Source organism: Pollicipes pollicipes, unplaced genomic scaffold, assembly GCF_011947565.3.
Source record: "Pollicipes pollicipes isolate AB1234 unplaced genomic scaffold, Ppol_2.1 Scaffold_4295;HRSCAF=5057_pilon_pilon_pilon, whole genome shotgun sequence".
NCBI classification, from domain to species: Eukaryota; Metazoa; Arthropoda; class Thecostraca; order Pollicipedomorpha; family Pollicipedidae; genus Pollicipes; species Pollicipes pollicipes.
In genome coordinates, this window is record NW_023596461.1 from 5624668 (window position 1) to 5638428 (window position 13761).

General features: G+C 49.7%; 1 protein-coding gene across 1 annotated transcript; it reads left to right on the forward strand.

Annotated features, from left to right (window-relative positions):
* The first annotated feature begins 8992 nt into the window (after window positions 1-8992).
* On the forward strand, window positions 8993-11142 carry LOC119096324 (venom serine protease 34-like). The gene has a single exon (XM_037219164.1). It carries the CDS (start codon window positions 9014-9016, stop codon window positions 10961-10963), a length of 1950 nt encoding a protein of 649 aa, XP_037075059.1. The 5' UTR covers window positions 8993-9013; the 3' UTR covers window positions 10964-11142.
* The last annotated feature ends 2619 nt before the right edge of the window (window positions 11143-13761 follow it).

A 13761-nucleotide genomic window follows, 5' to 3' on the forward strand; every position in this document is an offset into this window, starting at 1 on the left:
GTCGTCCGTACAGTCCCCCTGGCTAGTCCGGCTGCCGGCCATAAGTGCCATCAGATGGCGTGGTTGGGGACGGGCTGACTGGGCGGATCGGAACACGCACTGGGACGGTTGCGGGGAGTGCGAACGTGACCAGCTGACCGGACAACCGCGGTGGAAATGGTATACCCCTGAATCTACAGAGAACACCGGTCTGCAAGAGAGGAGGCCTGGACAGACTCCAGTATCATGGCAGACTACGTGGTTCCGTACATCATGTGCTTTGCGTAACGCGTAGCCAGCCTGCGCCGACCTGGGGCCGCAAAGTAAATCGCTTCCTATTTTCGGAAAGAAAAATAACTGAACTGCTCCTGGCACGTCCAATAGCTTCTCGGCAACCAATCGGCGATGAGCTTCACGTGCCCCGACAATAAATATAACAGTTTAGTCAGACCACGGATGCCATGCTGCCGTTGGAGGGCTGCATGGAGCTGCCACATCTGTAGGCAGCGTTTTAAGCTACAGTCCTTGCTTTGTATTGTTTTAATGTTATTCACTGGCCAACTATACTTGACAACAGCCGCAGTTATCCATGCGATATGAGGTCACATCTGATAACCATCACGCGCGACGTCGATGTTGTCGATGTGTGACTACAGAACCCATATGATTGTTGATAAACTGACCAATGACCTCATGAATTCGAAACCAAGGGTTAACCAAGGATATGTGGAGTTACATGAGACTGCATACCACACATGGATACACACAATAACACACAGATACACATATTCCTATGTTTTACAGCATGGTTTTTAAAAAAAAACCTTTCTACATGTTCAATTTGATTTATCTTATGGGCCATGCCCATTTTCATGGTAATTGCAAGTGAATGCAAATTTAAACATGTCTGGTGCAAAATGACTTGCGGTCAGCACATACTAAAATATCACAATCAATTACTTCAAACTGAGTTCGGAACCAACACCTGCCTGGTTGATGCTTGTGTGACACGGCATTTCTAGCTAATATGCCTGAAAACCAGTCATTTACAGTCAGGCAGTTTACTTTTAACTAAGTACATTTACACTGCCTTACTGAGTGCTACACAGGACAGGTGGTCTCTCATGGCTGCTTACCTTGATGCACACTGGAAAACACACAAAACTTGGAAAATTGGCTTACCCTGCAGATCCGCCGAAGACGAACTTGACATAGTTTGGTATTCCTTCTGGCTTCTTGGAGGCCATTTTTACAAACTTCGTAGACTGAAAGCAGACAAGGTTATGTCAAGGCTATGTCAAGGTTATGTCATGCAATGCTTGATGCAAGTAAGAAAGTCTTGCAGATCCTATCATAATATATGCAATCACAATAACAAAAATGCCGCCTCCGTGGTCTATGCTGCCTCCGTGGTCTTGGGGAAAGATGTTGGACTCGTAATCCAGCGGCACTGGGTACCAGTCCCAGAGTGGGCGCATTGTTTGGCCCGTTGAAATGGAAAGACCAGCTGGCAACTGGCCAACGAGGTTCAACCCAGACCGGAGGCGGCCGTGTCACAGCATTGTGCGGCACGTAAAACCCTCCACAATCCTGTCTGGCGAAAGGGCGGAGGCAAAATTAGCTGTTGAACTGGATGGCACGCTTGGGTGGTGGGTTTGGGGTACACGCAACAAGCTATGCTTAGCAGGTACTCTGAATCCAAAGTCACCCACACAAACCATTTGGGATAATTTTTTTTAAAAATGGTGGTGCAACCCTCATGGTGGCTGTACATGACACACTATGGTGCTCTGGTGAACAGGTAACATATTACAATGTGTATATCGAATCAAAAGGCTTAACATTATGCTAAATGATCACCAAGTAGCTCTCAGTAGGCTTCAGACATGGTAGCAGTGGCAGTCCAGTGGCAGGTTGTTAAGCAGCCAGCCTGCCACTGGAGGTAAGTGGAAGGCCACAAGACCACCTTGGCCTGACCAGTTCAGGATCACTCATATATATATATATATATATATATATATATATATATATATATATATATAACATAGTGAAAGATACTAAGCACCAGGGGTTCCTGGAGTCACCAGAACAGCCATTTTCTGAGAGACCATAATCACATACTGTCCTCAAAAAAACAACTCCTGTGGTCATCTAATATTGCATCAAACATGTCTCTCCACAGGCATTAGTGCCTCCAAGCTTAAGTCCCTCATTATGTCCCTGTTTCAGTAAGAAAATAAAGAATGCTTACAGAGGAACACTAGGGATAAAAATGTCACAGAAGAGGAGGCCCACAATGTCCAGAGGTAACCCCTGCAATGAGAAATTAGCCCATGACTTATGCGAGCAAAATGTCCAAAACTTCAAGAAACCATTGGAGCTTGTGGAATTCCTCTTAAATGTTTTGTGGGTACAAACCACATAAATAACCAATCTTATAACACTTAGAAAGGTTCATAAAACCTATGGGTTTGGTCAATCTTGTTTAACTGAAAAGTTTGTATACAATGCATCACATCAGAAAATGAATCACCTGAACATATTTTGTAGATGAACAGAGAACTCAACCATATTTAAGTACCCATATTTTACTGCTGACATATGGTCATATTATAGGCTTAGATATCTTATCATCTACCACCAGACATTTTATAGTACTTTTGATCAGTGAAAATTACAGGTCATTTTGGTTAACTTAAGAACCACGTGGGTAAAACCTTGGGCATGCCACAGCAATTAAGTGTGATAATATGGCCTATTTTGGTGATGCATCAAGTAAACCTTTGAAAAAAATGGCACATGCATTGTAACTAGAATTTTGGATTACATTCAGGTATCACAGAAATAAATATGCAATCAAGCTGTTTCAGTCATATGCAATTAAACTTCTAGCACATTGACATCTTGATAAACCCTTATGGTGGTAGCACTGGCTGTTAGATCTAGAATTTATTGTAAAAATTCTCCTATTTTCACATTCCTGCAGCAGCTTATGGCAGATTTACATGTGATGATGGCAAGGGACAAAATGACATTTAGATGGGCAAAATGTACAAATATTGTGGGATACATGACCACACACAAACTTTATAGCCATTAAATAACAATTTTTCAACTAAAAAATTCAGCACCTACCCTCATTCTGCATGAAGATCAAACTGGAGGTCACACCAAGGTCACAAATGTGAGTGCACAATTGATGTTACCAGGTATGTTGTGAAACATATTCCGCTATAATTAACCATGGAGAAGGCAACATTAGCTGACATGATCAACTTTTCCATACCGAATATGTGGCACGACATCTGCCTTCGTAAGAACCAGCTAATTGAAGATGTCCAACAGGAGATAAGCGAGAGGCGGTTAAGGCCAAATTACTGACATCTCGCAGAGCTTCGGTCATTTCAGCTAGCATAAGCCTCTAGTCTATAGCCATCCACAAGAGCTTCATAAATACCGTGAACAGCCGACGTAACCAAGGGGCAACCGCTTCGGCGCACCACTTCGTACCAAAGTCCGAAGTTGAAGGACTTTGCCCGCTTGCATCTAATCATAAGCAACTGAAACTCACCGGAAATGAATCTGGTACGCCATATTTGAATACCTTTGGTAGGAAATGCACTACTATATATATAACCTAAACAGCACTTCATCATTTCCTGTCTGTAAAAGCTGTTCTGATGGACTTTACCATGTCCTTATCATAGAAAACAATACAAATTGCTCACTTACTTTGCAAATATATAGCTGAAGTCAAGATCATCACAAGTCTTTGACTTAGTGTAGTAATGTAACCAAGTAGGTGCTACGGGGTCAATTTGCAACATTGTTGCAGCTGCTTGGTTTAGGGCAAATACGACGCCGAGGGAGTGCTAGGGGTTCGTTCCTCCTGAAACGAGAAACCTACTTTTAAGATGGATCCAAGAATTTTGATTGCCGGGCACCGTCTTTAGCGGGGCATTATTTTTAATGAGTGGGGCGCCAGCCCTACACAAACAAACATGTTTTGGCTGCCTTATTTTATGAAATCGCTGAAAACACGACACACTTCGCTACTTGATCCGCGCTTTAGAGATAACGTGATCACATACCGCATGATCTGCCCACCTAAGTGACTTGCGGTGTGGGCTCGCATGGTTAGCCCTGTCAGACTGTCATGACATCGCAACATCCTGCATCTTTGTTGGTCACACTTCAGTGTCTTGAATTCAGGGGCGGATCAAGAGGGAAGGTCACGGAGTGGGCTCTGAGAAGACCCATATCCGGCTGAAAAGAAGCAGTTTTTACACAGAACGCAACAAAATTGGACGTCTTTGGGCTTTAGGGTGACCAATAACAGTCGCAAGCGAAAGTGAAGGGCCCACGAAAAGACAAAAATGATTATTCATTAATTGAGAGAGTGGCGATTGGGAGATTTTAAGACTGCTTACGCTATACAGAGGAACTACTTTGTTTCCGTGGGCCCTATGTGTCTGCTTCTGAGGTCAACCTGATTGTTGAAGAGCCTTCTACATTGCCCTTTATTTCTTTGCATATACTCGAAGGGCCCTGCACTGTTGCTGGGGCCCTTCCTGCTAGCGTGCCGGGCACTTTTGTCAATCAGGGGCCTTCTACGGATGTTTTCCATCCGACCGAAACGCGCTATACACTTGAGATGGGGACCGCGCATGATGGCATGCCGGGGTATTCTCGGCTGCCCGGCTGCATTCACGTTGTTCACAATTGGCCTAACGTTGGCCAGTAGATTAACGTTGGTAACGTTAGCCTAACGTTGGCCACTCACGATGTGCTCGTGGACCCTTCATGTTGGTCTAGGGCGCTTCCAGTTTTCTATCACTTGCTTCAGGGCCTATGCTCTTGTCTGGGGCCATCTGTTTGCCCAATTGGGCTCACTCGGGCGTTCGGGGGCCCCTAAATGGATCTTGGGAACTTCCTATTTGAATGGAAGGCTCTGAATACTAGACCGGTTCGGAGGCCCTGCACGTTGTGTTTTGGTGTGCCATTGTAGGGCCCTGCGTTCGTGACGGGGCCCTCTGGTGGCCTGTTTGGGCACACTCGATGTTTTGGTGGTCCTCCATATTGTGTCTTGGGTGCTTGTTATTTGAATGGATGGCCCTATGTTCTTATCGGGACCCCATTTATCAAACTGCTCGGGCCAATAACGGATTCAGGGGGGAGGGGAGGCATGGAACCGTGCTCCCCCTTGTGCGCCGAGGGGACCCATAGGCTCTAAAGAGGCTCATGACCAGGCGAACGGACGCAGTTATCAAACACAAAACAACAAAATTGGGCCTCTCGGCCCTCCAGACCACCAAGAGCAGTCACAAGCGAAAGTGAAGCCCGTGAGCAGGGAAACTCATTGCGCTGTCCAGGGGCGTTACGCTGTCGCTCGGGCCCCATATGTCCACTTGCCTGGTCAATCCGATCGCTAAGGAGCCTTCCACGTTGCCCTTGATCTCTTGGCATTTTCTCGAAGGGGCCCTACGCTGCTGTTGAGGCACTATGTGCCATTGTGCCTGGGACTCTTGATCCATCTGGGCCCTCCGCACATTCTTCCCATTTGCCCGAAAGGCTCTATACGCTCTTGTTGGGGCCCCATATGCCGGGGTACACTTTGTTACTCAGGGGCCCTTCTTATTGGTTTCGAGTTCTTTCCACTTGCTCTGAGTGCCTTGTTACGTTTCAGGTGTCAATGTAAGGTAGGGCACTGGGCCACTCCATGTCCAGGGGCCCTCTACATCGATGATCTAGGGCTCTTTCCCTTTAATCTCGTTTGCGGAGAACCTTTCACACACATCGTGGTCCTTTCCGGTAAACTCCCCGGGCATTCTTGATCGCACAGGGCATTCATCGGCGCACCTGGTCTTGGGTACGCACACACACACTGGTTCCTTGCTCAAAGGGCCCTATGCTCTGGCCAGGGCTCTATATGTCAGCCTGCCGGGGTACTTCCGATCGTTCAGGGGCCTATCCCGTTGGTCTTGGTTCTTCTCGCATGCCTTGAGGACCGCATACCAATTGACGGAGGCATGTAACATTTTATTGCTAGGATATTTTGTACTCCTTCATAACAAAGCAAAAACTCCACATTAGTCATCAGCCCTCAGCTGATCACATCGACCAGCCTGCCAGCTGTAAATATGCTTAGAATCAAGTTCGTGGCTCATTTTGATGATGTTCAGCAGCCAATTTTAGCTTATTTCACCATTTTTCCGAAAAAAATAAGCCTCAACTTGACAGGATTAACCATTATCTGGAGAAAATGAACAGCCTCCATGTGTGTGAACGCGTAGTACGCCTAGTTTTCTAGGGGATGTGCACAGTAAGATGGGTTTCCGTGTAAAAATAGCGTACTATCAATTTGTAAATTTGGTGGTTGGGCTTCATGGATATTTTATTTTTGGGGGGTCCGTAACTTTATGGCGGTTCATAATGTTGCGTGCTTCCCCCTGACAAAATCCTGGATCCTCCCCTGCTTGAATCGACATGTTTATCATATATTCCTACAGATTAGAAAACAGTTATTCACATTTTACGTTATGCAGCTTTCACGGAAAATCCTTCACTTAAACAAATAATACAAATGTTTCGTTTGTTGCATTCAGTCAGTTGCGGGTACTTTTGAACATGTTAGGTGCGGGAAAATACCCGCGCCCTCGGCCAAATTACCCCCCACTGGCCACACATCCCCCCCCCCCCCCCCGATGCCGTAGACTCCGCAGGGAGAGCCATATCCGACCGGTCGGCAAGCTCAGGGCGCAAACATTGTGACGTCTCGGCTTCTGACCGAACAGCAAAACGCAGACGCAGAGTGCGAGGCCCATGAGCAGAAAAGACAGCGACGGGTGACGGATTGAAAGGGCCGTGGTTGGAAGCGCTTTCGACGGAGTTGATTATACTGTCCAGGCCCCTGCGCCGATGCCGGTTGCCCTGTATGCTGACTCGCTGTGGCACTCTCGATCTCGATCTCGGCTCCCCGGTTCTCAAAGTTCGTTCCAATAGGCAAAGTGTGTGACGCGTCCCACGGTGACAGACCTGGGCATGCGGAGCGCATTGCTTACGTGGTCGTGTTTTCGCCGTCCTGGAATGACCCGTGAACAGACGTTGACTGGGTTTTTAATGTTTGTTTTTTAATGTGTACAGAAAGGTCGTACCTTTTACCTGTAACGATAAGATGAGCATGATCGGCATGTTGCACAATGGTGACATAATTTGTCTTAAACAACTTTGGTTGTACTGAGAAAGTGGTAAACATCAGTGGCCTCAGTGACGTACACTGATATCTTCCAGTTGCATTTCGGTTTGGGGTGGAGTTGATCATGGTGTGCTGTGGAAAATTCAGGCGTGTATGCTGGAAATTATCAGAAAGGTAGCTCTTAAACGGAATGGTCACCTTTTCAATTCTTCCGAATTCACGCAAAAATTAGGTATGTTGAGCTGAATATAATATGTTATTGGTTATGGTGAGAAAGGAGTGCGGGAGGGGCCAAGAGAGCGGGGTATTTTCCCCGAGCCCGAAATCTTTTATTTTCACGTTAGATGGCCGCTGACAGACAGCTAAAAAGTCAGGATGGTGCTTTTTTGCCGAACAAGATGCCCCCCCCCCCCCCCACTGAAAGAAACCCTGGCTGCGCTCCTGTCCATTTCCACGTGACTCGGTGCAACAGTCATGGGCGCGATTGCTCCCCAATCATTCGTATGACGCAGCTTTGTCGTCAGCAATAATGACGTCTTACCGCCAGTTTTCACAGCCCAACGGAGACCCGCTGCTGTACGCTTCACGGCGACTAAATTGGATCACCTTTTTTACTATCTTGTTGAAAATATGGGGTAATAAAGCTATTTCTTTTTTACTTTTTTATTTCTTTTTTAACTTCCGGGCTAATTTGGTATTGCTTAAGCCATCTAAGCATTTCCTGAAGTCAAGTGGTACTAAAACTCATATTTCATTATCGTCCAGGACACGGAAGACTTGATAATTGATCTGCACCAGAGCTGTTTCTGTCGAATGATGGCGACCATGTTGTGCACTCCACAGACATTTGGCGTTAAAAATAATAACAAAGCGTTTCGCACACATGTGCATCCAATTTGATTGAACCCCAACGCACAAATGACCACTGCAGTTGGCACGCACTTGAACCCAACTTACTGAACCATCAATAACCCCTGAACAGACAAAGGAATAGCTATAATCGGGCAGGCACGGGCAGTGAGCGGAAGACGGCAAATGTCCGCACAGTTACTTGTCGATATTTACCCATGGAAATCCTCCCGATCGAAGTTCTCTTTAAAACCTTGGCACAACATACGGGGGCATGCAGAGCAAATCTCGTCAAGTTTCAAGGAGCTGTGAAAATCGTCTCAAAAGATGAGGTGCGGCAGAATCTGCTTCCATTGCACGTAATGATAAGGTTAAAACGCTTCACGCAGTAAACTTCTGTGAACACAGGTATAACCGAGGCCCTATCGTCTGTCGTCTACGTAATCTCGAAACATTACTATGTAATCTCTAGAGACATTGCAAACGGTTTAAAGCAGTTCACGTGGTACGCGTTTGTAAAACGGGTGATAGCTGCTTGAACTAAACGTCTAATCAGAATCACCAGTCCTATCAAACAAGCGGTTATTCAAATACCTAGCGTCTTTCAGGTCTACAAGACAACCCAGTTGTCCTGCTGTATCTGTATTGCGAAGGACGGAAAGCTTCCCGTGCGCGTAGGCCTGGTACCATTCTGTATGATTTTGCCTTCGTCATCGAATATGTACTGCGTTCTTTATCGATCCAGCATTACCAGACCCTCTCGGCTTACTCAAGCGTTTTGCCTTATCATCGGCACAGCCTTCTGAGTGACGAGGCTGGTTTGAGTGACATCAAAATGTGTTTGTCAGATGTAAAGCAGAAAGGAACTTTGGATGATGCATCGCACAAGTGGTCCAAGTGTGTCCAAGGCGGTCGCCAGTTTTCATTACTTCAGCACATTTTGTGGTATAAAAGCTTGGGACAGCCATTTCGTGGCAGACTCTGACGACCATGAAGACCGGCATCTTCCTGCTCGCACTCCTGGTGGGTGCCCAGGCGGTACCGAGACCGCCGCCCTCGGAGCGGGATGAGTGGAAGCCGCCACCATCTGAGCGAGATGACTCGCTGCCGCCCATCAGCCCGCGCGCTGCCGACATCGGCTGCGGCACTCACGTGCTCGCTGTGGGCTCCTACGCTATCGAATCCCCGAACCACCCGTCCAACTACGGCAACAACTTCGACTGCGAGTATGACCTGAGCGGTGAGTCCGGCGCCCAGCTGACCCTGGCCTGTGAGGCGTTCAACCTGGAACAGCACAGCAGATGCAGGTGGGACTGGCTGGCCGTAGGCGGCCAAAAGTACTGCGGCACCTCGGGACCCGCTGGCGTCTCGGGCTCCTCGCTGGCGATCGCCTTCCACACCGACTACAGCGTCGTAAGGACAGGGTACAGGTGTATCGTGACTGTCGGCGATGCCGTCTCGGGGGACACGCTGGCCTGTGGAACTCACTCGCTCGCGGAGGGCACGTACGTTATCCAGTCTCCCGGCCACCCGGGTAACTACGGCAACAACTTTGACTGCGACTACACCGTCACGGCGGCTGACGGCGGCAGCATAGACTTCGAGTGTTCCGCCTTCGATCTTGAGCGGAACTCGCGCTGCAATTGGGACTGGCTCTCCGTGGACGGTCAGAAGTACTGCGGTACGGCGGGTCCGCCCGCTTCCTCCAGCTCAAGTTTCGCTATCCAGTTCCACGCCGACTACAGCGTTGTTCGTACCGGGTACCGCTGCTCGCTGACGGTTGGCGGGGGCGGCGGGGGCGGCGGGGGCGGCGGGGGCTCAGAGCTTAGTTGCGGAGCTGCCACCCTGGCGAGAGGCAGCACCTACACCATCAAGTCGACCAACCACCCGGCAAACTACGTCAACAACGAGGACTGTGACTACCAGCTGACAGCAGAGAACACGGGCGATACCATTTCCATCTCCTGCTCAGCGTTTAACGTGGAGAGGCATTCCCGGTGCTCCTGGGACTGGTTGTCCGTGAACGGTCAGAAGTTTTGTGGCACGGCGGGCCCCAGCGCCGTAACCTCGGTGTCGACGATGGCCGTCCAGTGGCACTCGGACTACTCGGTGGTTAGGAGCGGCTTCCTCTGTCAGTTGGAGGTGACCGAAACTCAGGTGACCACTACGGCTGCACCGTCAGGCTCTTGTTGCTGCGGAATTCCGAACCGCTCCTCCCGCATCGTCGGCGGCGTGGAGACCGAGGTGAATGAGTATCCGTGGCAGGCGGGCCTGGTCAGCGCCGGCGGCACCCGCACCTGGTGCGGTGGCACCGTCATCAACAACCGGTACGTGATGACGGCGGCTCACTGTACGGTCGGATCATCACCCAGTCAGATCGAGGTCCTGCTCAAGGAGCACCGCATCAGCAACAGCGACGGCGAGATTCGCGCCAGTGTGCAGCAGATCATCAACCACCCGAGCTACTCGTCCGCGTCCAGCTCCGGTTACGACTTCTCGCTGCTAAAGCTGACCAACCCCATTACTTTCCCAAGCGACAACACCCTGGCGCCGGCCTGTCTGCCCACCGCCGGTAACGACTTTGTCGGCGCCGACGCAATCGTCACCGGCTGGGGTACCACCAGCTCGGGCGGCTCACAGGCCACCACTCTGAGGGAGGTCACCGTGCCCGTCATCTCCAACACCGTCTGCAGGTCGTCATACAGCAGCATCAACCCGTCCATGATCTGTGCCGGTCTCAGTGAGGGCGGCAAGGACTCGTGCCAGGGCGACAGCGGTGGCCCGATGGTCACCCTCGAGTCCGACCGCTACTCCCTCATCGGCGTCGTCTCGTGGGGTCGGGGCTGTGCTCTGCCCGGCTACCCGGGCGTGTACGCCCGAGTCACCGAGGTGCTGTCCTGGATCCAGGCCAACACCGCCGACGGCACCTACTGCTCGTAAACAGATATCGCAAATCAAAGGCTTTTTCCGTGTGAGAAAGTGTGCCGTTCTTTAACGCTCTATGCCGCTGACGTTTGCGATAAGCAGTGGCTTGCATTGAACATGGTAGATCTTCTTCCTGTGTTGCGTGCCCCACTGCTGATAATAAAGCACAGCTTCTGCGACGCCCTTATACTTGAGATAGCTTATTTCTGTTCGTTGCACGGTCATCGACGGATGCTGGCACAATGGCAGACCACGTCGTGAACAAATCAAACATCATAAGCCTGACCAGGCAATGCTCAAAACGCGAAAATGGTAATGCCTGCAATGACATTAATGTCACAATAAAATGCAATCGATAGAAACAGCGGTAGTGAACAGCCGAAAAGTAAGTCCTAGAAAAACTAGTGATAGCCACGATTCTGCTCCGTAAAGTTACGTGTTGGCGTACTTGGTGACATGTTTTGTGGTAGGTATTGATCACCAAGACTCAAGATATCTGCCCCTCGGTTCTCTCCCAGAAAACCATTGTCTAGTTTCAGGGTCAACCAACAGAACCAAATCGTACAGCATTCGCTCGATCATGTGGAGCATGACACAATGCGCGAGCACGTGACATCCGGGTAGGGCCAGCCGAAGGGAGGCTCTCAAGAATTCACAAAAGTCAGTTGAATGATTGTACATACATCTGACAAACGCGAAATCATGCGGCATGCAATTAACGCTTTGCTCTGAGTCTCCAGCCTCTTGCGAGTTAGGGCAATGCTCCGTTCATGTTAACATTGAGGAAGGTGTGGACTTAACTATTCATACATTGTTTAAAAAAGCACAGCGGGAGCGAAAAAGTCGGCAGAACAGAAAGTGCACAGTTCTGTTATGGACTACAGCCGAAAAAGGTTTGGTGACATTTATCATCGACAGCCCTGGTATGACACCTACTTTGCGTTTCGGTTGGGTCTTCTACGCCTGAAAACAGTCATTTCTGATTTCTGAAATAAAGGAAAGACAAGAAGTGGGCCAATCCGCTGTTATCCACATAATCACAGACTACGGCACATACCTCACAGATAATTGACTTACAACAGGCTGGTGCTCTTACAACGGGCGGCCTGACGTGCTGGTGCTCTTACAACGGGCGGCATGACGTGCTGGTGCTCTTACAACGGGCGGCATGACGTGCTGGTGCTCTTACAACGGGCGGCCTGATGTGCTGGTGCTCTTACAACGGGCGGCCTGACGTGCTGGTGCTCTTACAACGAGCGGCCTGACGTGCTGGTGCTCTTACGACGGGCGGCCTGACGTGCTGGTGTTCTTACAACAGGCGGCCTGACGTGCTGGTGCTCTTACAACAGGCGGCCTGGCGTGCTGGTGCTCTTACAATAGGCGGCCACACGTTCTGTCGCTCTTACAATAGGCGGGCAGACGTGCTGGCGCCCTTACAACAGGCGGCCTGACGTGCTGGCGCTCTTACAACAGGCGGCCAGATGTACTGACTTACAACAGGCGGCCAGATGTACTGGCTTACAATAGGCGGCCAGACGTGCTGGCGCTCTTACAACAAGCGGTCAGAAGTGGTGGCGCTCTTACAATAGGCGGCCAGACGTGGTGGCGCTCTGACAACAGTCGGCCTGACATGCTGGAGCTCCGACAATAGAAGGCCTGACGTGCTGGCGCTAATACAACAGGCGGCCTGACGTGCTGGCGATCTTACACTCGGCGGCCAGATGTGCCGGCACTCTTACAACAGGCGGCCTGATGTGCTGGTTTACGACAGGGGGCCTGACGTACTGTCGCTCTTACAGCAGGCGGCCAGACGTGCTGGCGATCTTACACTCGGCGGCCAGATGTGCCGGCACTCTTACAACAGGCGGCCATATGTGCTGGTTTACGACAGGGGGCCTGACGTACTGTCGCTTTTACAGCAGGCGGCCAGACGTGCTGGCGCTCTTACAATAGGCGGCCTGACATTTTGGCGCTCTTACAACAGGCGGCCTGACGTCCTGGCTCACAATAGGCGGACACGCGTGATGGCACTCTTACAACAGGCGGTCAGACGTGCTAACGCTGACAATCAGCCGGGCCGCAGCATTAGGCCGACAAAGGGCTGACGTCTCCAGAATACGCTTGAGTCACAAGGTGTTCCAGAATGCGTGGTTACAGTGGGCATATTGGATGCGACAGCGGTACACATTCGCACTGTTTTAATAAGCATGTCAGCAGGCTGCAAAGACTGCCAATTCCTTCTCAACCCCCGTGGGAGCGATGGGTTTAGAAAACGCACGCACATAAAGAAGGAACTCCCCAAGGAATAAACGCAGAGGATATTTTGATAAGTCTTAATGTCCAATACTTGCTTTGCAGCTACAGGAGGAATCGCATTACCTACACTTACCCAGAATGTACTATTGTGAGGCATGCACTATGGTATGTTTTTTAGTACTCCATTGGGGCACGTCCCTTCACGATGTGTCAGGTAATGAGTTAAACTGCCGAATGCGAGCAGTGCAATGGGTCGATTTGGCCTACGGAAAAATCATTTTTGACTTCATTATGTGGAAATTTGGAGCGCAATGTACTCATTCAATTGGCATCGTTCTTCCTCTGAGCTTTCTCCAAGCGTTTTGAAAATATCCCCAAATATTTTCGCGTAGTATGGGCCCATCGTTCTGTCATGAGTAACGATAATCTACCGGCGGTGCTTTACCAATAATAGACTTTTACCATAATGCGTTACTGCCAGTGCGGCAGTCGTTTTGTTCATAACGTCACGGTCGGAGAGAAGGCTCAAAAGAAGCGAGAGCTCAGGCGATCGAGAT